Source organism: Zootoca vivipara, chromosome 10 (genome assembly GCF_965207765.1).
Source record: "Zootoca vivipara chromosome 10, rZooViv2.hap1.1, whole genome shotgun sequence".
NCBI classification, from domain to species: Eukaryota; Metazoa; Chordata; class Lepidosauria; order Squamata; family Lacertidae; genus Zootoca; species Zootoca vivipara.
The window spans coordinates 13,237,519-13,264,844 of NC_142593.1; the positions used below are offsets into that span (position 1 = coordinate 13,237,519).

The 27,326-nt window shown below is 41.9% G+C and overlaps 1 protein-coding gene across 1 annotated transcript in view; it reads left to right on the plus strand.

Moving 5' to 3' along the window:
• Positions 1 to 27,326, plus strand: part of FBN2 (fibrillin 2) — a 139,525-nt gene that overhangs the window by 18,496 nt on the left and 93,703 nt on the right. Inside the window, exons 6-7 of the mRNA XM_035099625.3 lie at positions 4,929 to 5,126; positions 17,506 to 17,631. Coding sequence (XP_034955516.3) covers positions 4,929 to 5,126; positions 17,506 to 17,631 — 324 coding nt within the window. The remainder of the gene's footprint in view (positions 1 to 4,928; positions 5,127 to 17,505; positions 17,632 to 27,326) is intronic.

Sequence of the window (27,326 nt, forward strand, 5' to 3'; positions counted from 1 at the left end):
ATCAGTCCCAGCATGATTTAAGTAGAGGATTGCATAAAAGTATTTGATATTTCATTTGTGAGACGTACCGTATCTTATTCTAAGCATGGTTAATTTTCTAGGGAAAATGACCACTTTTATTACACCCCCCCCCCCGGAAGAGAAAGCTCTCATTTTCCACCTGCACTGTATTATCCCCAGTTTGCTGGATAACATTGTAAAAATGCTTTTTATTTTTATCTGGTCTAAATCAGTACATGACTATCTTAATGTAAACAGCTAAAGCCTCATGGCAACCTCTTTGTTTTGGCTGTGATGTATTATTTTAAAAAGAATAGGTTTTTCATTAATGACCATTAAACGATTGGAATAAAATGTTTAAGGTGATCATTAATGTATTTATTTGCAGCTTCTGCACAGTTTGACATTTTAATAGTCTGTTTTGTACAACAGTAGGCCAGAACATAAAGCATAATGGCAGATGCTTATATTTTGAAGAATCATACACAGAAATGAAACACATACTCGGGAACACATACTTGGCATGATTTACTTGAACCCTATAAAAGTCTGATTTGTGGGTTGGTGGAATGAGGGCTAAATCAGGGTGTTTGCTTAAGTGATACTATGATTGCTTCTCTAAGTATTGGGCTCTCTGTGCCCTACCTAGAGTGGAGACCCATCTCTTGCCCCACCTAGAGCAGAGGCATGGTTGATGATGCCAAAAGTTGGGACCTTTTCAGTGGCTGTACCATCTTACCCCATGAAGCATGGGTAGCCCCCTCTCAGGCTGTCTTTTGTTGTCATTTTTATTGTGGCACTTTTTACTCATGATCTCTTGATCTGCTTTAAAATACCGGTAGAGATATAATATTGTGTAGTTTATGTATTTTTCTTGGGTTCTTTTTTGGTATTTTAGTATATTTTATTCTGTTGTAATCATACATTGTTGTAAGCCATTTGAGCAACACTTGAGTGCTAGTCTTCAGCTCCCGCTGCATGGGATTATAATTGCGCGGACCTAAGAATGGAAGGGGGCCTTGTGGGGGTGCACAAACTATGGAAATGCTGTTATCTGCTCATCCCAAATATTTGCATTAGTGCTTTGGCCTGTCATGCCAACATAACATTGCTGATATAAGATCTGCAGCACAATCTTATTTGGGTTTACTCAGAAGTTAATTCAACTGTGCTCTATGAGGCTTACTTCCTAGCTTGTGTATTTTGGAGCTTAGCATAAGTTTTGTGACATTGCATTGATGTAACTTTTGTTACATCCAGCCTTAGGATCTAGCTGTTGTTTTAAAATACAAATGAAAGATGCTGAAAAAGTACCATAAGGTAGGCGTAAACATATATGTGTACACACAGAGAGATAGATAATTGTTTTATTATAGCTATTTTCTCATTCTCCATATCTTAAGACATTTCATTCCTGGAGCTGACAGTTTTCAGAGACAGAGAAAAACGTAGCAACCACATGTGAAAAGTAGGTTACCTACTCTCATCAAGGCATAAGATTTGCTAAGCAAACTATAATTTGTAACATGTGTTCCATCAGTGCCTTTTGATAGAATTGTTCCCATAGCAACAGTGGGGCAAAAACAAATTGTGAAACTCCTAACATGACACTTGTCTGCGCACAAGGAAAATATGAAGTTAATTTTTGTTTATGTTAATTTTATGTTTAATTTAATTAGGTGTAAGAAAAAAGTGTCGTCAGCCTAAGCGTGGAATGCCTTCAGCAATGTGCCAAGTTGTTTTCCTATGCACCATGGCAATAAATCATTTTATCAGCCTTGCATAGGTTGGTTTGAAATGCCACTGGGGATATGTGTCTACGGAAATATTTCATATCCATGTAATTGTGGACTTGTAGGCCTGATACACGGGTGACGTGTCCAGGATACCATCATGAATACATCACCATGTGTTGGGACTTGTGAAATCCCTCAGCCTTAACGTAGCAATTAATGACTTGGAAGGTAGTTATAAAAGGAAAAATGAAAGCATTCCACTGTAGTGTCAGGCATTCCTTAGAAAGTGGTTGTCTCTTAGAGTGGAGCTGATCCATAGCATGGTTTGATCATAGCATGATATGGATAATTTTGTTAAAGCCCAGAGAGCCAAGTTAGCACCTTGATGGACAATCTCCTACTGAACTTCATGTAAACGTCTTTGAGCACCCCAAAATAAAAGTGGCATGAAAATATTAAAAATCCTATAGGCATTGGCTGATGCAAGTCTTCTTCTAACCCAGGGGTCAGCAAACTTTTTCAGTCCACTGTCCCTCAGACCTTGTGGGGGGCCGGACTATATTTTGAAATAAAAAATGAACAAATTCCTATGCGCCACAAATAACCCAGAGATGCATTTTAAATAAAAGCACACATTCTACTCATGTAAAAACACCAGGGAGGCACAACAAATAACCCAGAGATGTATTTTAAATAAAAGGACACATTCTACTCATGTAAAAAACACACTGATTCCTGGACTGTCCGCCGGCCGGATTGAGAAGGCGATTGGGCTGGATCTGGCCCCCAGCCCTTAGTTTGCAGAACTTTGCCTGGCTGCATGAAGAGGGAGGACTCTGCTCTAGCAGAGTGGCATTACTTTGCAGGTAGTGGGCAGGAGGAGGCCAGGGGAGGCTGGCAGGAAAGACAGAGGGACATCTAGGGCCAATCCAACATACATATCCTGTAACTAGTGAAATAATTGCAATAGGAGGAAGATGAGCAGGGTGTATAGCCCAAACAGAATGAAGTAACTACTGATTTCTGCTTAAAGTCCAGAAGTTAGGGGTGGCGGTTCCATCAACTTTTACATGCACAGTTTGTTCTTCTGTGTGAAAGAAGCTATTCTGACTCATAGAGCATAGAATAAAGATGTAATAAGAATCCCTGTTGGACTTCCAACATTTAGTAGTGGGCCTCTCCAGACATAGGCGGCAGCGTGCGGAACAAAGCAAAAGTTTTTCAGACTGACACAAACACTGCATTTGGGCAGATATCATGAACATGCAAAACAGGCCAACAGCCTTGTGATAATGTCCCATCTTTGCTCTCCATTGCAGTACGAAATGGCATGCTACACAAGCATGTTGGCTGTCCCTGCCCAGCATGCATACGTTTCCATTAGGGAGATCAAGGATCTCGCCAAAAGGTTTATAGCAGGGGTCCTATGCCATACTGAACCAAATAGAACCCTGGCGTGGGGGCAGAATCCAGATGGAAAGCTGCAAGAGCATGGGCATCTGTTTTTATAAGGAACCTTTTCCAATACTTGGCATAAATTTGCTACATTTGAAATCAGCTTTTAAAATCCCTCTGTTAGTTACCCAGGTAAAGAAATGCATACTCTTATTTGATATATTTAGGATGATACGTTTAATTGAATGCTGACATCTTGGCTATATTAATTTTTTTCTTAGATATTTAGCCTGTCCTTGTATGACCTGTTTTCCAAACAGTTCACTGAATCCTCTCTGACTTGTTGATACATAAAGAAATTTTATGTATTTCAACCAGGGCTTGTCTGTTGCTGGTTTCAGCATCATTATCCACCATGTCTTGCCTATCACGCAAGCCTTTGGGTGTTGCTGTGGTGGGCTTATTGGTCCGTGTGTGTGTGTATGTATTTTGTATCTTATGTATTTTGTATTTTATACTTTAAACTGCTCTGTGATCTCTCGGTGAAGGGTGGTGTTTTGTTATACAATACAGTGTTGTTGTTTTTATAGTGGCCTATATTGCAAGAGGCTTGGACATTAAGCGATTGAATACAAAACTTTAATGTAGGCTGGCCATTTCTTTCACTGAAATGAAGGGGCAATTTTTGGCTTTGTTGCATTATAGCTGTGTGTAATGACATCATCACACTCCTTTCATTACAAGGCACCTTTGGGAAGGAACAATTAGTGCTGGAGAATGGGCAAGAAAGTGTGCCAATTGTTTTCCCCTGAATCTTCTCCAACAGCTGCCTTTACTTTAGCATCAGCGTGTCCCAAACCCACATTTTTGAAATTGGCACAGGTTGAGAACTCTGGCAGGGTAAAAGTGTGTGTGTGTGTGTGTGTGTGTGTGTGTGTGTGTAAGAGAGAGAATTTTAATTAGCTAGTTTTCCCCATGGTTGGGGAAAAGTCAAGCACACTTTTCCTCCTGTCCATCTCCAGGTGCAAATTGTCCTTTGATCAGGGCAATTTGCAAGGGAGAAGAGCCCACCTCTCTCCTTAACAAAGCATGTGAACATCATCTGCTCTGAGCTTAATCGAGCTGAGTGACCACAAACCTCCCAGACCTAACAAGTCACCTGATCAGCTAGTAAACTGGCCTGTGTTCTCTCATCTACCTCAGCCTCTTAAGGTACATTTCCTCACTGTGCCTCAGAAGGAGAAGGGGACACCTCTGGTTCTGGTGACATGTCTATTTCCTCTGGCCCCTGTGAACTGCTGGCTCTCTCTTCAACATCCTCTGCTGTTCATTGAGGAGACCTCCTCAGCCCCAGTCTCCCATTCCCCATCTTCAGTGGCTACACCCCTTACTGGGATCCTCTTCCCTTTTCTCTGTGTCCTGGCAGGTCATGATATCAAAGCAGCATTCTGATCAAAATTTGTGCAAGCTGCATGACACCTGCACTGTCATTCGTGTGTGGATAGTGTTTGATAGATATCTTTAACAATCCCTCCTTTTAACTGAAAATATAGACAAGGTACACCAAGAATTAAAAGCCCTAGTGGGATATGGCAATTTTTTTTTTCATTTTTCATTTTAAAAAAGTCACAACATGCCATGGCCTTTCAGAGAAAAAATGGTTCATTATGTTGCAAGCTTTCAAACGGAACATATTACTGCATCAGATAAGTCAAGTAAACTGAAAAGTTGCTCTGTTTATAGATGTGGAGGTGGAGGCACTCCTCAGGCATTAAAATGTTTCCTCTTAATTTCCAGATTACAGAACAGGCCCTTGTTTCACTCAGGTCAGCAACCAGATGTGTCAAGGCCAGCTGACTGGCATTGTTTGCACGAAGACGCTTTGTTGCGCAACCATTGGCCGTGCATGGGGCCACCCTTGTGAGATGTGCCCTGCTCAGCCTCAGCCATGCCGCCGTGGTTTCATCCCCAACATCCGCACTGGCGCATGTCAAGGTAAGCCATTTGTGTTACATTAGTTACTGCAATTTAAATGTTTTCCTACTGTAGAGTAGATCTGAGCAATTGATTGAAGCCAGATGTTTCTTCCCTCCTTTCTCATATATATATATATATATATATATATATATATATATATATATATATATATACACACAGAGAGAGAGAGAGAGAGAGAAAGTGAGAGTATATTCAAAATATAAAGCATTTCTGTAAGTGTCAAGATATTTGTTAGGTGGCATTGACATAATAATGAAACCATGGTGGAGGAATGAATTAGACCCACAGACTGTGCATGAAATACAAAAGTGAAAATAACTCCATTTACTCATTGAGATAGAGTCATGTACTGCAATGGATGCCTCTCCCCTTTCTTGGGATAACCATTATACAGTCAGAACTCATGTTGTGTCCGCTTCAGGTTTTGTGTTGCATCCTGCGGCAACCCGGAAGTACTGGAATGGGTTACTTCTGGGTATTGCTGCTTGTGCATGCACAGAAGTGCTAAATTGTGCTGCACATGTGTGCAGATGTGGCGCTTTGGCTTGCGTCAGTTCCGTGTTATGGACGGGCTTTTGGAATGGATCCCGTCCATAACACGAGGTTCCACTGTATATACCATGTCTATTAAGTGTCTATAATTTCCCCTGCACAGGAGCAGCTGGTGGAGAGGGCAGCCACAATAGTCTTGGCCTCCCAGCAGCTACTGTCACCATGGGACAGTGAGGGGGCTGGTAAGGGCAGCAGAGAGATCAGGGTGGTTCGGGCACCCAATCTGGCACTTCTGCTAGTGTGCCCTGCTGGCCTGACCTCATTGCTGCCCTACCCTGTGCCATCCAAGTATGCAGCTGTGACACCACTGCAGTGCCGCCATGTCCTGAGTGGTGCTCTCCTTTGGTGACTGCTGCTGCCCCTGTACATAAACAAACAAACAAACAAACAAACAAACAAACAAACTGCATTTTGGTAAAACAAGTGAACGAGTGGTTCCCAAAGTGAAATGCGGGGATTCCTAGAAAGGCGTGAGAGCAACTACTTTCCTCCCCACCCCGCCAAAGTTGTAACTGTTGTTCACAACATACTGAATTGTGAAATATAGGAGAAATGCCCATTTTTACTCCCAGCCTTTGCCAGCCAAACTTAAAAGTACATTTTCTTGAAAATTGTGCGGGTTATTACAGTTATTAAGAAAATGTACTTCAAAGCTTTTTGTCCCTATAGGCACTGAGTATGTAATTAATGCAATTACAGGGCTGACACTAAAATCTGAGAGTCATGTAGAAATATCCTCATTATAGCAACTGGTTCTAAAATTGGCAGCCTTAACAAAGCAGCCTATTTGTCCTTGTACAAAATGGGTAAGTGACATAATTTCTGCTCAGTGGATTGATACAGTGATCTTTTGCTTTCTAAGGTGAATTAATATAACAATAGGTTGTTCTACAGCAGTCAGACATATGCGCCAATTTTCATTCCATTGGATCGAATCTAATGTGGAATGAGTAGAAAAAAAGTAACCAGTAGTAAATATATCCTTCCTTCTCCTTAGAACTGCCTTCTGCATCCTGGTGTCCTCCAGATGTCATTGGCATACAGCTCCCTTCAGCCCTAGCCAGCATGGCCAATGATGAGGAATTATGGGAGTTGTAGTACAAAAGGTATCTGGAAGACACTAGATTGGGAAAATCTCACTGAAAGTGTCGCAGGCTTCGGCCGCGAAAGAAAAACACAATGTTCAAGAGACTTCCATAGGTCAGGTAGAAGAATTGGGTCCATGGCCCAAGAAAGTAGTGTAATAACAGAACAAGTGTTCATGTGACTCAGAAGGCAGTGGCGTGGATGAATGTGAATAAAACTTTCTTTGCAGATCTTGCAGTGGGAATGCAACAGTGTAAACAGCTTTTATTTCATGTAATGCAGCCATATGGGCCTCAGGCTTCGCATGTGTTCTGTGAACCAGCAGAACACTCTCAAAGACATTGAAGTACAGACATGAAATACACACATCGCTGTTTGCTACTATCTTACAAAACTACAATTTTTATGCAGGAAAATTGGTATATTTTTTGAGACAATATATGCAAACTTATAGGGACGCAGGTGGCACTGTAGTCTAAACCACAGAGCCTAGGGCTTGCCGATCAGAAGGTCGGCGGTTCGAATCCCCACGACGGGGTGAGCTCCCACTGCTCTATCCAAGCTTCTGCCAACCTAGCAGTTTGAAAGCACGTCAAAGTGCAAGTAGATAAATTGGTACCGCTCCAGCGGGAAGGTAAACAATGTTTCCGTGCGCTGCTCTGGTTTGCCAGCAGCGGCTTAGTCATGCTGGCCACATGATGCGGAAGCTGTCTGCGGACAAACACCGGCTCCCTCGGCCAGTAAAGTGAGATGAGCGCCGCAACTCGTCGTCTGCACTGGACTTAATGATCAGGGGTCCCTTTACCTTTTTATACAAGTTTATATTCCGGCCTGCCAATTGGTGAAACTGTATACAAAAGTAGATTCTGGTAGGTAGCCGTGTTGGTCTGACGCAGTCAAAATAAATTGAAAAATTGTCCAGTAGCACCTTATTCCCAGAACAAACTTAGTTGGTCTCTAAGATGCTGCTGGACAATTTTTTTATTTAGTATACAGAAGTGTATGAAAGAAGCTGACCTTGGGAAGCAAAGCATGTGCTGTTTTTAAAAGGTTTTAGCACTGCATTTTTTGCACTGTCCAGCCTTCCTTAATGGTACTACGCACTGTCAGAACTCATAGAAGAGTTTGTTTGGCCTTCCTGCGTCTAGGATTGGGCTGCTGAAGTGGATGGGCTGCCTGGAAAGAGAAGCGCAGGCCCCCAGCAGCCTCACACTTTCCCTATCCATTTCCCAAAATGCCTCTGAGTCCCCACATGTGCCCAGGGATATTCTTCATAGGAAGGGAAAGAAAGACTTGGGGGATTCTGGAACTGTTAGTCTCAGCCCTGGTTCCCGGTCAGGAAAGCCATTCTGCTGGGACCCAGGAGAGCTTGCTACTTCTGCCTTCCTCTATGTGAAGGTAGCTTTTTTTTGGCCTTAGGGCAGGGGATAGCAGTTTACCGATTGCAAATAGGCAATAAAATGCTTAAAGTACATTATAGGAAATGGGTGGAAGTTTACAAACTGTGTGTCAGGCTTGGATGTTTTCAAGGGTGTGCTCACCTATATGAGTATCTTTTCTCGAATGTTTATGACTCCTGTAGTTTAGGGAGAGAAACGATTAGAAGTATGCCAAGGATTCACTTAGCTCTGTAGTTTCAGTGCCCTTGAGAATGTTTTTTGGCATTTCACGGCTTTGGCTGCTGGCTAACTGAGCATGACAAATATCCTTAAACTGTGCAATGAACAGTTGACATTGTTGCAGAATTACACTGTGGAAATAGAAAACAGTGTGGGTATTTTGCCTGTGAACAATGCGCATTTAAAACAACCATTTTCTTTTTTTACACTATGTAATTTCACAATTGCTTCTTACGGCGTTCTGAATGTGCTTCGCTCAACATGAATTAGGAACTTGGCTGCTGAGAAGCTTGTACTGTCAAATCATTTCAGAGAGAAGCAAAATATCAAAGGCATAAAGATAACATCAGACTTTTGACAAGGGACAAATCCTGAAAAGTGCTGAATATCCATAATTCTTATTAAGCCAGACACAAAGGCCAATTGCAAACACGGATTGAATTTTCTTTCCTGCACACAGTACTGTGTTCCTTTTGTTAACTAACAGAGAAACACAGGAACTGATTATGTGTGGCCTTTATTCAGACCATAGAATTGTGGAGTTATAAAGCTGTAAGGGACCACGAGGAACATCTAGTCCAACTGCCTGCAATGCAGAAAACTTTCGCCCAATGTGGGGCTCGAACCCATGACCCTGAGCTTAAAAGTCTTGTGTACTACCAGTTGAGCTAATAGGGAAGATAATAGAGATTCCCATTTTCAAGTCATAATCAGAAAAGATTCCCTATTTGAGGTCCAGATGGAATTGCTATGTCTTCCAACTGAATGAAAGAAGCATTTGAAATCGCATTTTGTGCATCCTCAGAACAATCCCATAAAGGTATTATATGGAACTATTTGACAGCCATTATCAGTTTTCCTGATTTGCCATTGAACTGAACAACTGAGAGAATTCTATTGATGTACACCTCCTGACTTTTAATTCGAAAATATAGATTTCAAGTCCATGTCCAGGTGTTCTTTCTCTTGCTTGGTGTGCTTGATGGCACATAACTCATACCTTCTGCTTTTTACTTTGAGAGATTACGTGGGTTTGTTTTTCCTGTTTAGAACAATGGTACCTTGGAAATAGTGGCAGCAAACAACTGCCATGTCCAAGCCATCATCCTCACTAGGACAAAGGGTTCTAAGGGTACCACTGGTTTATGTTCCTCTTCCTTCTAGAGCTGTGGCAGCATCCTGATCTTTATTTGCACAGGCCCTACCGGACAAGCTTTCCTGTGCACATCACTTTGATAGGCCCCCTGTTTTAAGTGTAGGATAGAAGCCCATATTCCTTGCAAGTGTAATTCCCTTTGCATGCTTCTTCCAGACAATGTATGTTCCTAAGTTTAAAGAAATCTGATGATCTTGAATGAGATTCTGCATGTTGGCTTGTGGCCTTCCCTCAGGGCCGTCTTAAGCATCCCTGGTGCCGTGGTGCGGCGGATCCCTCCGGCGCCCCCCGCCCCGTTTCCCAACAGGGCAGGCGGGCTCAGCGTGCATGCAGCACAGCTGCCGGGCCACTGCTGCGCGTCGGGTGGGCTCAGCGCGCAGCGTGGCTGCCGGGTGCTGCTGCATGGTGGGCGGGCGGGCGCAGCATGGCTGCCGGGCGCTGCTGCGTGGCAGGCGGGCTTACCGCATAGCATGGCTGCCGGGCGCGCCCTGCGCCACCCAACCTGACCATAGGGCTGGCCCTGCCTTTCCTGATGTGTATGGCTTCTGCTGCTGGCTTCTGATACTGGCTTGAGTTTTGTTTTTATGTGGCTTTTAGAAGAGTTTAGACTGTGAGCTGCCTCACAACCAAAAGGGAAGATAAACTTATTTGATGACCCTCCCCAATCTATGAGGTCATACAAGGAGGCCTTCCTACATGTCCTGGTTGTAACTGAGGTACATCTGGTACGAAAGCTTTTGAGATGTGGAACCTCTCTGCCTTGGGAGATCTATCTTGCCCTTGCTATGTTAGATTTTAGCTGCCTGTTGAAGACCTGTTTATTTAGACAGGCATTTAGTCTTAGCTGTTTACATTCTGTATTATTGGATTTAGGTATTACTGGATTGTTTGCATTCTACTGGCATTTTTTAGATGGTTTTTTTTTTATTAGCTTTCTTGAGCACTTCATTATGGAGAGGCAGGATACAAGTGATGTGTGAGAACGAAAGAAAGGAGAGGGAGAGAAAGAAAGAACACAGATATATACACATAGAATTGTAGAGTTGGAAGAGACCCCAGGGGTCACCTAGTCTAGATTACAACAAGATCATATGTGACAGATGGCAATCCAGCCTCTGCTTAAAAACCTCCAAGGAAGGAGAGAGATGCCTTTTTTTTAGTCACAAGATAACTGTAGGAGGAGAAAGTTACATTGACAGATATCACTTTATCTGCTGAGGAGCATGTTGCTTTGCAGTGGAAGCCTTGCTTAGTTTCAGTGGCTGCTTCTGATGGCAGAGTTGCTCTTCAATGCAAAAAGCAAAAAAGCCTGACTACGCATGTAGCTATAAACAGTAAAGTGGGCTTTAAAGTTAAAAGGTTTGAAGTATGCTTTAAACCAAACATTTGGTTTCCTCTCTTGTACCTGTTTGGGGGAGGGGACAAGCTGGAAGAGATGACCATTTGACATCTCTGTAGTAATTAGTCCACATTTATAATCAACTTAAAAACAGATGAGAAGCAATTCCAGCAGAGACTACCCTAATGTGAAACATCGCTCTAAGAACACATCTGGTTAGACATCGTAAGATTATAGAAACACTCAATTCGGGATGAAAACAACAGATGTTAGTCCTGCCTTATCTACAGTAAAAGGGAACTGTAAATATGTATTAACCGGACTCGAGCTTTACTTTCTTACAAGTCCATCTTATGCCACTAGGATTGTGAATATTTCTGCCCACAGGACTGGCTAGAACCACTCGTTCTAATAGCAAACTCAGGTGGTGAGTGCTGACAAGAATGTAGGCAAAATGAGGCCACTGAGAACAAGAAGCGGAGGTATCAGCATACATTGGGGAAACACTGATGTTAGCAAATATGTTACACTTTTTTAAAAAAGCAATGTGGGATCCCCCACCTTGCACCATCCCTAACAGCCCAGTGCAGAAGGAACATGTTCAGTAGCCATGGAATTTTGAGTTCTCATGAGCACATGCTGGCATCCAGGCAGAGGTGGGAAATACTCATGTGTGAAACCTATGTTTCTATATCCCTGGAAACCCCTTGAGTTGGTTCTGGTGAAGCAGGGTTTGCTGGACCATAGGGTGGCATAGTGGGAACTACAACATTCATGGAAGTGGGCAGAACAATGTCATATCCGACAGACTCTCCTGTCTCCCACCTATAAATGGCCACAATAATATTTAGATTTCATCTTAGTATTCTGCTGAACCAAAAGATCTACAGGCCCTTTTTCATATGAAATATGAAGTGAGGCATGAAAACTATAATAAGAGCCATTTGCAGAGATGGAAACCAATGTAGCCTCTAACCTTTGGCTTATGAAACCACTGAAACCAACTTGATATGTGCTTTCATTTGGCTAGTTCAGAACCTCACTGTGTAAGACTGTGATGTGTCCAACCAAATTTCAGACCTAATTTATGTACATATGTAAATATCAATAGCTTTTCTAGCTTCAGTTGCTGATGTAGCAAGGCTCCATTCATATTTCACTTCCTGATTTATTTTCCATAGGACAGTTTTACATAATGCAAGTTGCTGTCTTTTCCCCCCTTCCTTGTTTTTTTTACCATAAATCGAACTAAAGCTGATAATGATTAATAAAGTTTCTTAAATACTAAAATGTTTTCACTTCAGGGAGAGAGGGAAACTTAGCCTATTTTTGTTTCCTGCTAGTAGAGCTATTAATTATTTAATAATTCAATATCTGCAACTCATTTAGCTGTGAAACATTCTCTTGTGAAGGAGTCAAACAGAGACACTCTTTGTAGAAGTAGTGGCCACCAGAGAATTCATATATTGCTGTTTGCACATTAATTTGCTACTTACAACATCTGTAAATTGTTAATATTAGCTACTGCTCTGCTGACACAGTTGGCTGCATTTGAATAAGCAACATTGGCAGATAAAAGGTCTACTTATACTGAATGCCTCCATGCATTGAGTGCACATTGAAGCATAAGGCTAAAGGTCAAACCCTGTACCTTACAGCTAAGAACTGAAAGAGGCTATTGGGAATACTGACGTGGTTACTAATACCACGTGTCTGGTGGGACTTAACTTTGGGCGAATAATTGCAGTGCTGAAATCTGCCCTCCAATGTCTCAAAAGTTTTCTCTCCTTTATTTTATTCATTTTATTTTATTTTATTTTTTGCCTTATTCTCAGAACACTTTAGAATCTCAGGGGATGGGTTGGTTTTTTTTGTTTTTTTGTTTTTTTGGAGCTTACCTAATTGTTTCAAGGGGGCCAAGGGTGGTATATGCATTTTGCATAACAGTAAAGATTTCTCCTGCACTCTGCTGCCTTCCTGCCACTCCATGCTTCCTAATCTGAAAAAGCCCCATGGGATAAGTTACCTTATGTCTTGCCCGGGGCTTTAAAACACAGGAACCCCCAGAAACTCCATAGTGCAGACTATTAGTGAGATGATTGGTTGAATGAAAGAAAGGGCACTCACAAATTACCCTTTAGTCACCTCAGAAGTAACATAAGCATAACAAATTCCTCCACCCTGCCCATGAGAATTTAACCAAAATATCCTCTCCCCCTTGATAATTTTTGAACACAATTTCTTTTCTCATTAACTGATGAAGATTGGTTGAAAAAATCTACAGGAGAAAATTTTGGCGAAGAGGTAGAGTAAATTAGCGGGGTTTTTTTTTCACTCCATAAGATGCACCTGACCAAAAGACGCACCTAATTTTTTAGAGGAGGAAAGCCCTGTTTTAGGGGGGGATCAGCTCACAGTTGTGCAGCTTTTTTTTTTTTTTTTTTTTGCTAATGGGAAAAGTCCCGGTTTTGGGGGGATCAGCTCACAGTTGTGCAGCTTTTTTTTTTTTTTTTTTTTTGCTAATGGGAAAAGTCCCGGTTTTGGGGGGATCAGCTCACAGTTGTGCAGCTTCTTTTGCGAAGGGGGAAAGCTCCATTTTTTGAGGATCAGCTCAAAGTTGTGCAGCTTCTTTTGCAAATGGGAAAAGCCCTGTGGTGTTTTTTTTGGGATCAGTTGTGCAGCTTCTTTTGCACAGGGGGAAAGCTCCATTTTTGGGGGGTCAGCTCACAGTTGTGCAGCTTTTTTGCAAAGGGGGAAAGCTCCATTTTTGAGGATCAGCTCAAAGTTGTTGAGCTTACCTTGCAAAGGGGGGAAATCCTGTTTTTATAGGGTTCAACTCACAGTTCTGCAGCTTCTTTAGGAACGGAAAGGGAGCCATTTCTACAGTTTCCAGACAGATAATCTAATCAGCCAGTCACATGTCACTAGGGAAACAAACAGCCTCCATCTGCAGAACATTCAACAATGGATGCCTGGGCAAGGGGGCCGGGCCAGGAAGGGAGCTAGCGTCTCTTATGTCCCTCCCCAATCTCTTGCAATCAGCTGCTGAGCGGCTTCCTTTCAACACCCTCTTCCCCTCTTGTTAGCCTTTAGCTCTTTCTTTTTTTTAAAAAAAAAGCATGATCTGCCTTTTGCCCCTGGGCAATTCGGCTCCAGGGGCCATGCATCCGCTCCGTAAGACACACAGACATTTCCTCTTACTTTTTAGGAGGAAAAAAGTGCGTCTTATGGAGCGAAAAATACGGTGCACATTTCCCCCCTAGCACTTCCTCCTGCCCAACCTGTTGTCATTTTGTAATTGCTGTCTTAATGTAATTGTTGTTTTAATTAGAAGCTTGCTCTAGTTCGTATCCTTATACTATATCACTGGCCAATTACCCTTCTAAGCCACAGCTCTGTTAAATCACTGGCTGATCACTTGAAGTCGTCTTGCTGTTTTTTTCTTTCAAGCTAACATACTGAAATATAATACTGACAATCAGAGGTGGTTTTAGGGTGGCACAAGCAATGTGGCAGAACTGGGCACCACACTAAGTGGAAATACAAAAATTCTGTAGAACGGAGCACAAGAGGCAGGGGGTACCGAATTTGCGTCGCACAGGGCACCACTGAAAATTGAGAGCCGAAATCTGCCACTGCTCCCATTGGCTTTTCCAAAGGACTTCTGTGGGAGGCTTCCTCTGTCCTTGCAAACCTTCTTAGCTTCAGCTTTCATTGATTTCAGCTTTAAAGCATTGGCTCCTTCTTCTTGCTTCCTTCTAGCCCCCTATGGACACTGGTTGTTTCCCCTGGCAACAAGAGCTTTCCATTCCAAACTTTCAGACTTGTCTCTATCTCTTCGGCACATATCTTCACAGTCTTCCGAAGCCCCTTAAAAAATGCTGAGCCTGCCCTTTTATTCTCTCCAGTCAGACCCTCCAACCAGTCGCTAGGTTCTCATTGGAATCCCAAAATTTCATTGGTCTATAACTACAGACCAATATATTTGAGTGGAATGTCCTTTTGGATTCTACTGAAATGTATGGAAGTTGAATTCTGTAGCCAAGTGTCACAACTGAAACCTTATGCGTTACATAATAATCTTTTTGGCTTATCAGTTTATCTGCCTCCTGGTAAACTGCCAATGGTACCCCAATACAGTGTACAGTGGTACCTCTAGTTGCGGACACAATCCATTCTGGGGTGCCGTTTGCACCCCAAAAAGTCCGCGAGTAGAGCGGCACTTCTGCGCAAGCGCGGAGTGCAATAGAACACTTCTGCACATGTGTGAAGTGTGCAGAACGCTCCTGCGCATGCGTGAAGTGCACAGAACACTTCTGTGCGTGTGCGCATGGCAAACGCGTCAAACCCGGAAGTGTATACTTCCGGGTTTGCCACGTTCGCAAGCCGAAAAGATGCAACATGAACCTAACGTAACACGAGGTTTTACTGTATCTGGCGTCATTTAGGAATAAAAGTCCAGTCTCCCCCTTTCACACAATTAACTTGATAGTGTTTGAAACAGAGCCCTCTTGTTACATTTAGATTTCTCCCATAAAAATACAGTTTCTTACAGGCACCGTCAACAGTCTGTGAACCCTCCTGACACCTGTGGGTATAGGGTGGTATATAAATCCAATAAATAATAATAATGATAACAGACTGCAAAATCCTTAATGTGCCATTTAAACATGCTAAAATCTGTATATAGGTGCGGGATGTGTTGAGGATTTTTAATGGGCTGAATTAGCACTGCTGAGATGAAAAAACCATAAGTGCCTGTGTCATGGGGTTCTGGGTGGAAAGATTGGTCACCATTGCACCTGCCATCTAGACAAAGGGCAAAAATCTGGCCTCTCTATTGAAGAATGTCTGTAGAGTCATTGAGCTTTTCCAGGCAACAAAGTTCTAGACTACAGTGGTGCCTCGCTAGACGAAATTAATTCGTTCCTCGGGTCTTTTCTTATAGCGAAAAATTCGTCTAGCGAATCCCATAGGAATGCACTGAAATTTTTTTGACTTTTTTTTTGCCCATAGGAACGCATTAATTGAATTTCAATGCATTCCTATGGGAAACCGCGATTCGCTAGACGAATTTTTCGTAAAACGCATTCGTCTAGCGAGGCAAGCTCTGCTCGAAAAATCATTTCGTTAAGCGGAAATTTCGTTAAGCAGGGCATTCGTTAAGCGAGGCACCACTGTACTTGAATGCACAAGTCATTTTTTATTAGAAAGAAAATTGATTGTTCTAATGTACCCTCATTATAGGGACACGGGTCGCACTGTGGTCTAAACCACTGAGCCTCTTGGGCTTGCCGATCGGAAGGTTGGCAGTTCGAATCCCTGTGATGGGGGTGAGCTCTCATTGCTTGATCCCAGCTCCTGCCAACCTAGCAGTTCAAAAGCATGTCAAAGTGCAAGTAGATAAATGGGTACCGCTCTGGCGGGAAGCGGCTTAGTCATGCTGGCCACATGACCCGGAAGCTCCGGACAAACGCCAGCTCCCTCGGCCTATAGAGCAAGATGAGCGTGTAACCCCTGAGTCGTCCACAACTGGACCTAACGGTCAGGGGTACCTTTACCTTTATCTTTTACCCTCATTATAAGTGCTGTTCCTCTTGAACAGCCTATATTGCAAACCAAAAACTAAAAAACGGCAATTCTAGGAAGGACATGCAGGAGTCCACATGGCTTTACATCATCTCTATTCTATGCATTATGGAGGCTGTTTATTTCTAAATAAACTCAGCATAGTTTCAGCAGTAAAGTATAAACACTTCTGCAAATTTAGTTACAACTGAAGTTTGGCAATCAATGGTTATAATAAACTATGTTTAGCTAGATGTCTACATTGTAAAGTCCTTCAAATTCTCATTGTTTGCAATGTATATGTCTTCAGGTTTCTGGAACTAGAATTGTTTTTGTTGGTTGGTTGGTTTTAAATAGAATAATTCCTTGTAATGTGGAAATTTAATAGTGTAGAAGCAAAATGGGGCCATCTATTTTTTTTAAATATATTTTTATTAATTTTTCCAATTAAAACCAATTATATCACATTATTTCAAATTATACACATATATATCAATCAAACCGAATGTTATACCAAATCATCTAAAAAATTTTGGGGGTTCCCATGCTTCAAGAAATTGGGGATTCCTCACAACCGTCTACTGCCGTCTTTTTTCTAAAATTCAAATCGTGCAAAATGGGGCCATCTAAAATAAGATGGTAGCTTCTCCATACTCAGAGGATGCAGAAGTTACAGAAGTTCTTAAATAAAAATAAAACAAACTTTCCACCCCCCAGGGAGCGACGCTTGGGACAAACAGCCAACAGTTTGGGGAATTCCCAGGCCGGCCCCTGGGGATTGGTGAGGCTTTCTCACCAGGTGATTGATTTGAATTCCAGCCAGTCCGTCCAGGCTGAGTGGGCGGGGTTTGGGAGGCCAGCAGCCCTAGATCGCAGGGGCCTTTGAGGTTTCAGGATTTGTGGAATATTGATGAGCATAGAGGTAACTAATCACATTGTCTGGAGATAGAGATTATGACTGCCCTCAGCAAGAAAACACATTAGTGTACATTGTATTAGCATTCACATGAGGTTTATTTTCATTTAGGATATTGAAAATGCATATTTTATTTGCAGATGTTGATGAATGTCAGGCAATCCCTGGAATCTGCCAAGGGGGGAATTGCATCAATACAGTTGGATCATATGAGTGCAAATGTCCTGCTGGTCACAAACAGAATGAAGCAACTCAGAAATGTGAAGGTAAGTGTAACAAACTGGGGGGGAAACCCTCCTAGATAGTGTTCGCTGCCTGTTGTTTTATGATATATTGGACTGAGAGCATGGGGGCATAGTTTGGGGTTTAGAGTCTGGACCCTAACAGAGGGATTCAGTCGGATGCTTGATAAGAACACCAATTTTCATTTCCTCCCATATAACGCCTGCCGTGTACACTTTGCACCCTATTTGTTTTTGCTGCTTCCAGCTATTCCTTCTCCGTTTTTTGAAATTTGGCAAGACACTTCATCCTCCATTTCCTTCCTGCTTCAGTCTGTCAAGCATTCCCAGCATCATGGGACAGTGACTCTAAATCCCTTCTCTCTTTCTCTTGTATAAGCATTTCTGGAAATATTCCAAACTCTCCCTTAGGCTTAAGAACTCTTTTTTGCCCTCTTCTACTATTAAATGAATTGTAAGACCTAAGAACATCAATCGTGCTGACCATGAGAGAGCAAGGTAACGTAATCTGATTGCACAGGTGTTTGAGTGAGAAGAGAGGAACAGTGGAAAAGAAAATCCATTTAATCATGAACAGATGAACCACATATTTGTTATGTGTAGATTAATTATGTTTTAACTTATTTGCTCATTTTGACTGAACTTTGACAGGAAAATCTGAGTTCTTGGGAAAGGGGGGGAGGTAAGGTAGCAAGACCCATCTATTTTCTCGTCTGCAAAATTCCCTAAAATTTTATTCCTTTACAGTTCCTGCTAAATAGCAGACATTGTAACCATAAATACAATTGGTTAAGCTTTGAAGAAAAGATAGCAAAACAGAGGCTATGACTCCAGTTTTAATGAAGGAAAACAAACATTTTGTTTCGGGAAGTTTTTAATGTTTGATGTTTTATCGTGGTTTTAATATTCCTTTGGGAGCCACCCAGAGTGGCTGGGGAAACCCAGCCAGGTGGTTGGGAAATGAAATGAAATGAAAGAAATTAATAAAGAAATATTATCATCATCACTGAGAAAATATTTGCTTGGGACTGTATCATAAATAAATCAGTTTTGGAATAAATAATAAAGGCAATGTTAACAATAAATAGAGAGCTGTTGTATATTTTCACCACGAGAAATCCTTTATCTTCTCTTTGTGAAAATTTGGAAATGTACTGTTACTTGCGCAACAGCAACTGAAACAAATTAGGTGACAACAGCTTTAGTTTCTAAATTTAGCTGTACATAGTACAGATATTGCGTAGGCAAAGCAAGTGTGGGTATGTTCTTGGCTTTTGTGCTGTATTGTGGAATTCACAAGTTATTTGTTTTTGAAACATGTAACATTGTTTGCAAGAAATGCTATTATTATTATTATTATTTCCTTCTACCCTTCTCCTCCTCCTCCTCCCTTTTCTCAACTCTTTTTTTTTTGCACACAGATCACACATCCCTTTTCATGCAATCTCCCCTCTCCTGTTGTGTATCTAGCTTTGCCCATGCACACCATTATCACCTTCTTTGACACCTTTTCCCACCTTCTCCTTTTCTCAAGTCTTTTGTACACAGACAATCCCCATTTCTATGGTTCGTCCTCTCTCCTATTCTGCAGCCCTTTTCTGTACACGCACCATGCTGAAAAAATGTTGCTGTGTCATTAGGATGAATAGACACTTAAGAGTAAGCCTACCAGTTTGTTGAGTGGACAAATGTTAAGATCAGGTGGCGGATGTTGTACGTATATGGGTGCTTGCAATTGTAGAATAGTAGAGTTGGAAAGGACCTCAAGGACCCCAATCCCCTGCAGTGCAGGAATCTCAACACACAGTTGCTCATCCAGTTTGAAACCATGCTGGACCCTGCTTAGCTTTGCAAAAGTGCTAGCAGTTTTATTGCTGCTGCACTAGGAGGACTAATATATCTTCTAAATTACTACTCTGAATCATGAAGATGTTGAAGACAACACATGGTACCTACCAGCAGTGAAATAAATTCTGTGAAGCTGCTATGGAACATTTGGGGGCTCTGTAGCCTGTATTTCCTCCTTCCAGTGTCTACCCTTCTCACTGTTTTCAAACTTCTCCCACTTCCATTCTTCAGCTGCCTCATGTGAGAGAGATAAAGAATGCATAGCCCTCAAATATTCAATTGTATGGAGGCACTTTACTCAAACCTCTGCCATTGTTTTAAACCAGCATTTCCTCTCGTTTTGCTTCCTCTTGTTTCCTCAAACTTCCCTCCCTTCTGGCTCCCATGCCATGGCCACTGCTGTTGTGAAAACTGCCTTCTATTTTGCTTCCCCACCTCATCCTGACTTCATGCAAATCCAGGATTGTGATGTGGTACTGCCAATCCTCCCAGTGGGGGCTGCTTAATGACAGCCTGACATACATATATTAAAGGTAAAGATAAAGGGACCTCTGACCATTAGATCCAGTCGGGACGACTCTGGAGTTGCGGCGCTTGTCTCGCTTTACTGGCCGAGGGAGCCAGCGTATAGCTTCTGGGTCATGTGGCCAGCATGACTAAGCCACTTCTGGCGAACCAGAGTAGTGCATGGAAACACTGTTTACCTTCCTGCCAGAGCGGTACCTATCCATCTACTTGCACTTCGTGCTTTTGAACTGCTAGGTTGGCAGGAGCAGGGACCTAGCAACGGGAGCGTACCCTGTTGCCGGGATTCAAACCGCCGACCTTCTGATCGGCAAGCCCTAGGCTCTGTGGTTTAACCCACAGCGCCACCCACGTCCCATATACATATATTGTTGTTGTTTAGTCGTGTCCGATTCTTCGTGACCCCATGGACCATAGCACGCCAGGCACTCCTGTCTTCCACTGCCTCCCGCAGTTTGGTCAAACTCATGTTCGTAGCTTTGAGAACACTGTCCAACCATCTCATCCTCTGTCGTCCCCTTCTCCTTGTGCCCTCCATCTTTCCCAACATCAGGGTCTTTTCCAGGGAGTCTTCTCTTCTCATGAGGTGGCCAAAGTATTGGAGCCTCAACTTCACGATCTGTCCTTCCAGTGAGCACTCGGGGCTGATTTCCTTAAGAATGGATAGGTTTGATCTTCTTGCAGTCCATGGGACTCTCAAGGGTCTCCTCCAGCACCATAATTCAAAAGCATCAATTCTTCGGCGATCAGCCTTCTTTATGGTCCAGCTCTCACTTCCACACATCACTACTAAGAAAATCATAGCTTTAACTATACGGACCTTTGTTGGCAAATATGGGAACCCTAATACATATATTAAAGGTAAAGGTAAAGGGACCCCTGACCATTAGGTCCAGTCGTGACCGACTCTGGGGTTGCGTGCTCATCTCGCATTATTGGCCAAGGGAGCCGGCGTATAGCTTCCAGGTCATGTGGCCAGCATGACAAATCCGCTTCTGGAAAACCAGAGCAGCACATGGAAACACCGTTTACCTTCCCGCTGTAGCGGTTCCTATTTATCTACTTGCATTTTGAAGTGCTTTCGAACTGCTAGGTTGGCAGGAGCTGGGACCAAGCAACGGGAGCTCACCCCGTCACAGGGATTCGAACCGCCGACCTTCTGATCAGCAAGCTCTAGGCTCAGTGGTTTAACCACAGCGCCACCTGGGTCCCTTAATACATATATTAGGGTTCCCATATTTCAGAAAGTGAAAATCTGAACCCCCCAAGTTGTTGAGCTGATTTTTCTTTTTTTCTTTTGCCAAAGTTATTGAGCTTCCCCCCCAAAAAAACTCAAAAAAGAAAGAATTTTAAAAGCTATTTTGGGGGGAATTTGCCAAAGAAGCAACACTGGCTGGCATGTGCTGGCATATGCCCAGGGTTTCCCAGACATTTTAAATAATTTTAGAAAATTTCACCATTTTCGACATAGAGTCCTAACATATATGACGTTTTGTTGGAAGGGGTGTGGGTGGGTATAAACCTTCAGACAGGGCTGAAAGTGTAGCAGACATTACCTATTCCTGGCATGAATCAGTTAGAAAAACAAGCTATTGTGTGTTTTAATGTAAAGAAATGTGAATGCCACAAACCGTGAAAAGCTTAGAGACCTATATAAATATACTTTTAAAATAAATTTTATATTTGCAGCTTTACCAATAGAATGATTAATTATTTCTGAGTATTTAGAACTTAGTGAACTTATATATGTCAGGCAAGCCGAATTATTTTAAAACATTTTTTGATATATGTGCTATTGGGGAATAGAGTACATGCTGAACTAATTCATGATGGCGTTCCACTCTGAATAAGTGAGTGGTCAAAAACAAATCAGAAGGACGACAAGCACATGGCCTTATGGGTGAAAAACATAGTTAAGTAATTCAGTCGTCATCCATGAATCTCTACAGTCATTGGTCCTGGAAACGAACTGGCGGGCAATGCAACTGTTGGATCCAGGCTTCTTCCAGAGGGGCTTCTTATGGGAGGGGGAAACCTCCTTAAAAACAAAGGGTTTTATTGTACACTCATAGCCTCATACCTGGAATTGCTTGGAAATGTTAGGAAACACAAATATCACTGTGGTTTTCAAATCAGTGGTTAAAATCAGTGTAGTTTTGAAAGATGCAGTCCACCATCTTAATTCAAAATGGCTTTCATTTGTATCCAAACATAGATGAAAACCTATTCCTTGGCTTCAACAACTATAGTGCAAAATTTGGTCGTGAGTATCTTAAGAGGTATCCAAATGCATAGAGAACAGCTTTCTAAAATAGATTGTAGATTTTTATTGATTTATTTAAACCATAGTTCTGGTTACAGGTAGGTAGCCGTGTTGGTCTGGGTCGAAGTAAAATAAAAAAATTCCTTCAGTAGCACCTTAAAGACCAACTAAGTTTTTATTTTGGTATAAGCTTTCGTGTGCAGGTATCTGAAGAAGTGTGCATGCACACGAAAGCTTATACCAAAATAAAAACTTAGTTGGTCTTTAAGGTGCTACTGAAGGAATTTTTTTATTTTATTTAAACCAGTTTGTGAAAGGGCGCCTGAAATTAATAAAAGATGCTTTAGGTTTTTGAAGGTAAACATTATTTTAGGGGTTAAGTTGAGCTCCTTCAATGCAGGAAACGTTTCAAAATATGAGAGTATTGACAAAATTGGGCTTATTATAAGGCTGAAAGAGCAAGAGAGAGCATGAGAACTCAGTCAATAGAAGAATACTTGTTTTAATCTGGATTTTCTTTTAAGTGATCTCACCAGCAAGTATTTAGTTCACTCCCTTCCCCTCTCATATATGTAAAGCCAGATCAAACATTGCAGAGGGGCAAACGTGATGCAGGCCTTACCTAGGCAAGATGCCAGTTTTTAACAGGAATGGTATGACTTTGACATTAACTATCCATTTTTACTTTTTTTCAAAAAGAAAATAAACTAAGAGTCATGTAATTTCAGTTTCTTTTTTACCTTTTGGACTTGAAGAACCAGATGTGCTTTAGCATGCTTAAAAGAAACGTTTTTCCTGGCAGGAATGTGAAGAAGTATTCACATTACATTCTCAGTACTTTGCTGACCAAAATTGCTTAAATAACTTAAGAGCACAAAACCTACTGTAACTCAGTAGAACTTGTACTCTGGTCCCATGGATCCACAGGTTAATTAAATTTTTATACTCTTTACAAGACTTCCATTTTATTTCTGAAGGGTTTTAGTTTAGTGTAGTAGTAGTCTAGTATTAAGGGAAAACTATAAAAGCTTAGTGATTTTCTCATTGTTCCTGGAAATATACATTTAATTCTTAATTCTCTGGGTATCACGTTTTTCTTTTTTAGAAAACCCAGTGCAAATAAAAATATTTTTTGTTCATGGTACTTTATATTTTAAAAGCATTTATTAAGTTCATACAGTGGTGCCTCGCTAGACGAAATTAATTCGTTCCATGGGTCTTTTCTTATAGCGAAAAATTCGTCTAGGGAATCCCATAGGAATGCATTGAATTTTTTTGAATTTTTTTTTGCCCATAGGAACGCATTAATTGAATTTCAATGCATTCCTATGGGAAACCACGATTCGCTAGACGAATTTTTCGTAAAACGCATTCGTCTAGCGAGGCAAGCTCCGCTCGAAAAATCCTTTCGTTAAGTGGAAAGTTAGTTAAGCAGGGCATTCGTTAAGCGAGGCACCACTGTATACATAATAAGTATTATAATGCTTCTGAAAGTCACTTGTCTTTGGCCCTCATTAGATGTTTTTTCCCTCCCTAGGTAATGAGACAGGGAAAAGTCCCCAGGCTTGCCCACTCCCTACTCAACCCTTCACTAGTTTAGTTTCATCTATATTTACTCTTTATCCACCATTTTGTTAAATTAGATTAATTTATACTGGCACATGTTGCTTCTTGCTTATTCGCCTACGTAAGCAAAACAGTACTGGGAGTTTTAAACTACTAGCAACAAAAGTGCAATCGCCACTGGGATGCACAAACATCTCCAGATTAAGTATTCCTATACAGTACCAGTGTATAAGTTAACAGGTTCATGGATTTGTGTGAACAGACACACAAACAGCTCATCAACAAATAGTAAGTACATTTTATATATTTTAAATGCTTCTAATACAGCAAATGATGAAAAGGAAACATGCAACTGTTCAGAAATGTCTTTAGACTTTTTTTCTGACATGGTTAGTTCCCAATTATTATACCTGTTCATTGAACTCATTTTGGTAAAGGAGATGACCTCTAGCTGACAAGCAGGGGAGTTGTTTTGCTTGGCAGGCAGGCTGGCTTTTTATTAAAATGTCCCACAGGTGGAAATTTGCTATCCATTTCATGGTCATGTCCAGTCCTGTCCTAGGTGTAATGCTTAAAATATAACTTCTTCTCTCCCTCGCCTTGCACAATGCTTAACAACATTTTCACCCTCATTCCTCCCCCCCCCCCCAGTCAAGAGGTATTTGTGTTTAATTGTATGCTTGACTTTACTGTTTGACAGTTCTGGCTTAAAACAGTGCTGGCTTGGTTCTTTTAAAGGACTCGGGAGATTTTATGGTGATGATGGCTAAACATTCTTTCACCTCCTAAGGGCCAAGTCGTGTGCAGCAGATGGGCTTAATACTCATCCACTATTTGTTGCAAGAGAACTCTGCAACATTTGAAGGAGAGATGCGTGGTTTGTAAACAAACTTCACACTCTAACAAACTAAGAAACAAAATCTTAGAGTTGTGTATGCAGGCCCAGTGGTAGAGCTTTTACATGTAGAAGGTCTAAGATTTAATCTCCAGGACGGGTGGTCAAGAATCCTTGAAACTCTGGAGAACTGGTGGCATTCAATGTAGACAACATTGAGCCAGATGAGCAAATGGCCTAAGTATAAGGCAGGTTCCTGTGTTCCTAAACTTGCTTTTTAAAATGAGTTTCTATTGAAGATTTTCTAGGGTTACAGAGGAAACAAATAAACAAGGAAGAGTACCGTATTTTCCCATGTATTGGACAAGGTTTTTTGACTCAAAAATCACGTCAAAAAACTGGGGTAGTCCTATACATGGATAGTGGCATGGCGGGGGGGGGAGCGCCGCGCCGCCAGCCAGCTCTTTGACAGGAGGGCAAATTCACCCGATGCCGCTGTGCACAGGAAATGATCATCCAGGGAGTGTTTCCTGCCCGCAGCTACATGGGGGGAGAGGCTCAACAACTTTGGGCCATCTGCCCTTACTTTCTTAAAATTTAGTCCCCCAAAATGGGGGCGGGGCTGTCCTTATACAAGCAGGTGTCTTATAGACGGAAAAGTACGGTACATATAATATCTCCATTTTTTACTCATAGAGTCAGTTCGTTTATGTTTTGTGTGAGACACTATCATTGTAGACATAATGAAGTTGTGGGGCGGGGGGGGGGGAAATGGGAGGGTAACATTCTTTTGCTCACTTGCATAGCGTTTAGGTACGGTATTGTGTCAGCATCACACAAAAGTCACCCCTCATTTGATGTGGGGAGAGGTCATTATTTGTAAATTTCTTTATTTTTCTTGGTATTGCAAGAGATTAGGGGGTCAGGAGCCTGGTTGGTTGTGTTCAGTTGGTTGCAGTGTGGCTTGTTTGTATGTGTTTGGGGGCAGGGTTGTGTGGTCAGATTAGCCATATTTATTCATATGCATCATAACTAGACACTGGAAGGACCTATCAGGAGCAAACATGGACTACTGGTACCAAAATCGGTGGGAAACCGCCCACCTAGAAAAGTTAGGCAACATACTTAAATTAGCACAGGGACAAGCGAAGGAGGATGCCTTCACCCTGGTGTGGTCCCCCTTTGTCACAGACACAACACAACACAACAAGACAATGAACTAAACTTGTTTTGTTCAGATTATCAAATGGCAGGTGAAACACGTGCTTTTTTTATCAAGCTTTCTGTTAACACTGACCTCATGGTTTATTTATTTAGCTAGTTGTGGTTGGTTTTTTTTTAGCCTAGGGCTTGCTGATCGGAAGGTCGGCAGTTTGAATCCCCTCGACGAGGTGAGCTTCCATTGCTTGGTCCCAGCTCCTGCCCACCTAGCAGTTCGAAAGCACGTCAAAGTGCAAGTAGATAAATAGGTACCGCTCCAGCAGGAAGGTAAACGGCATTTCCGTGTGCTGCTCTGGTTCGCCAGAAGCGGCTTAGTCATGTTGGCCACATGACCCGGGAGCTGTCTGCGGACAAACGCCAGCTCCCTTGGCCTATAGACCAAGATGAGTGCGCAACCCCAGAGTCGTCCGCGTCTGGACCTAACGGTCAGGGGTACCTTTAGCTTTTACCTCTGGTTAAGAACTTAATTCGTTCCAGAGGTCCATTCTTAACCTGAAACTGTTATTAACCTGAGGTACCACTTTAGCTAATGGGGCCTCCCGCTGCTGCTGTGCCGCTGCCATGTGATTTCTGTTCTCATCCGGAAGCAAAGTTCTTAACCCGGGGTACTATTTCTGGGTTAGCGGAGTCTGTAAACTGAAGCGTCTGTAACTTGAAGCACCTGTAACCTGAGGTACCACTGTACATAATTTCTGTCTTAAATACAAAAACTAGCACCTTGAATAGGCTCAGAATGCTATAGAAAGGCAGTGTTCTTGGGGTACCTAGCACAAAGCAACTGTTGCATTCTGCCCCAGTGAGAAATTCTGAACACCTTTTGAGTGACGAATTCCATAGCTATAGAGAAAGGCTCAAGGATTTGGACTCTTGCTTTGTTTTATGAGGACAGTGTTCTTCGTTTTCCTTTTTATTCAACTTAAAAGGCAGCTGAGGCAGAATCATCTGGCTATAGATTGAGACATACAAACCCTACAGAGTTTCACATAGCTTCAAAATGGAAAACATAAGTCAGTTCAAGGTTTGTGGAAACTTGGCCTAAGCTTGAACAAAATGAATCCCAGTTTAAACCTGGGCCAGCCTCCAAGTTCGTTACAAAACCTGAAAGCTGGCAACTTTTAACTGGTGATAGATTGCATAAAGAGATTTACAAGGAGCTCTGACTACATGTACCAGAGGTCGCCATAAAATGGCATTGCTTTGTGAGAATCATATTAGAGATACTATAGGAACAACTAATATGGTTAATATAAGAATATAAGAGCATAGCAGTATTGACAAGTTTCACAGTGTGGTTTGAAAGCAATGAACATTTTAAGCTCCATCTCTCCCCAATTATATGCTGGTAGTCCCCTGCTCCCTTTTTATCTTCTTTTCTTTTTCTTTTTTCTTTTTAAGAGAAGGGAACAGAGAAAGACACATTCTCTTTTTAAAGGAAAATAAAGTACATGGAGAAAGACAAGA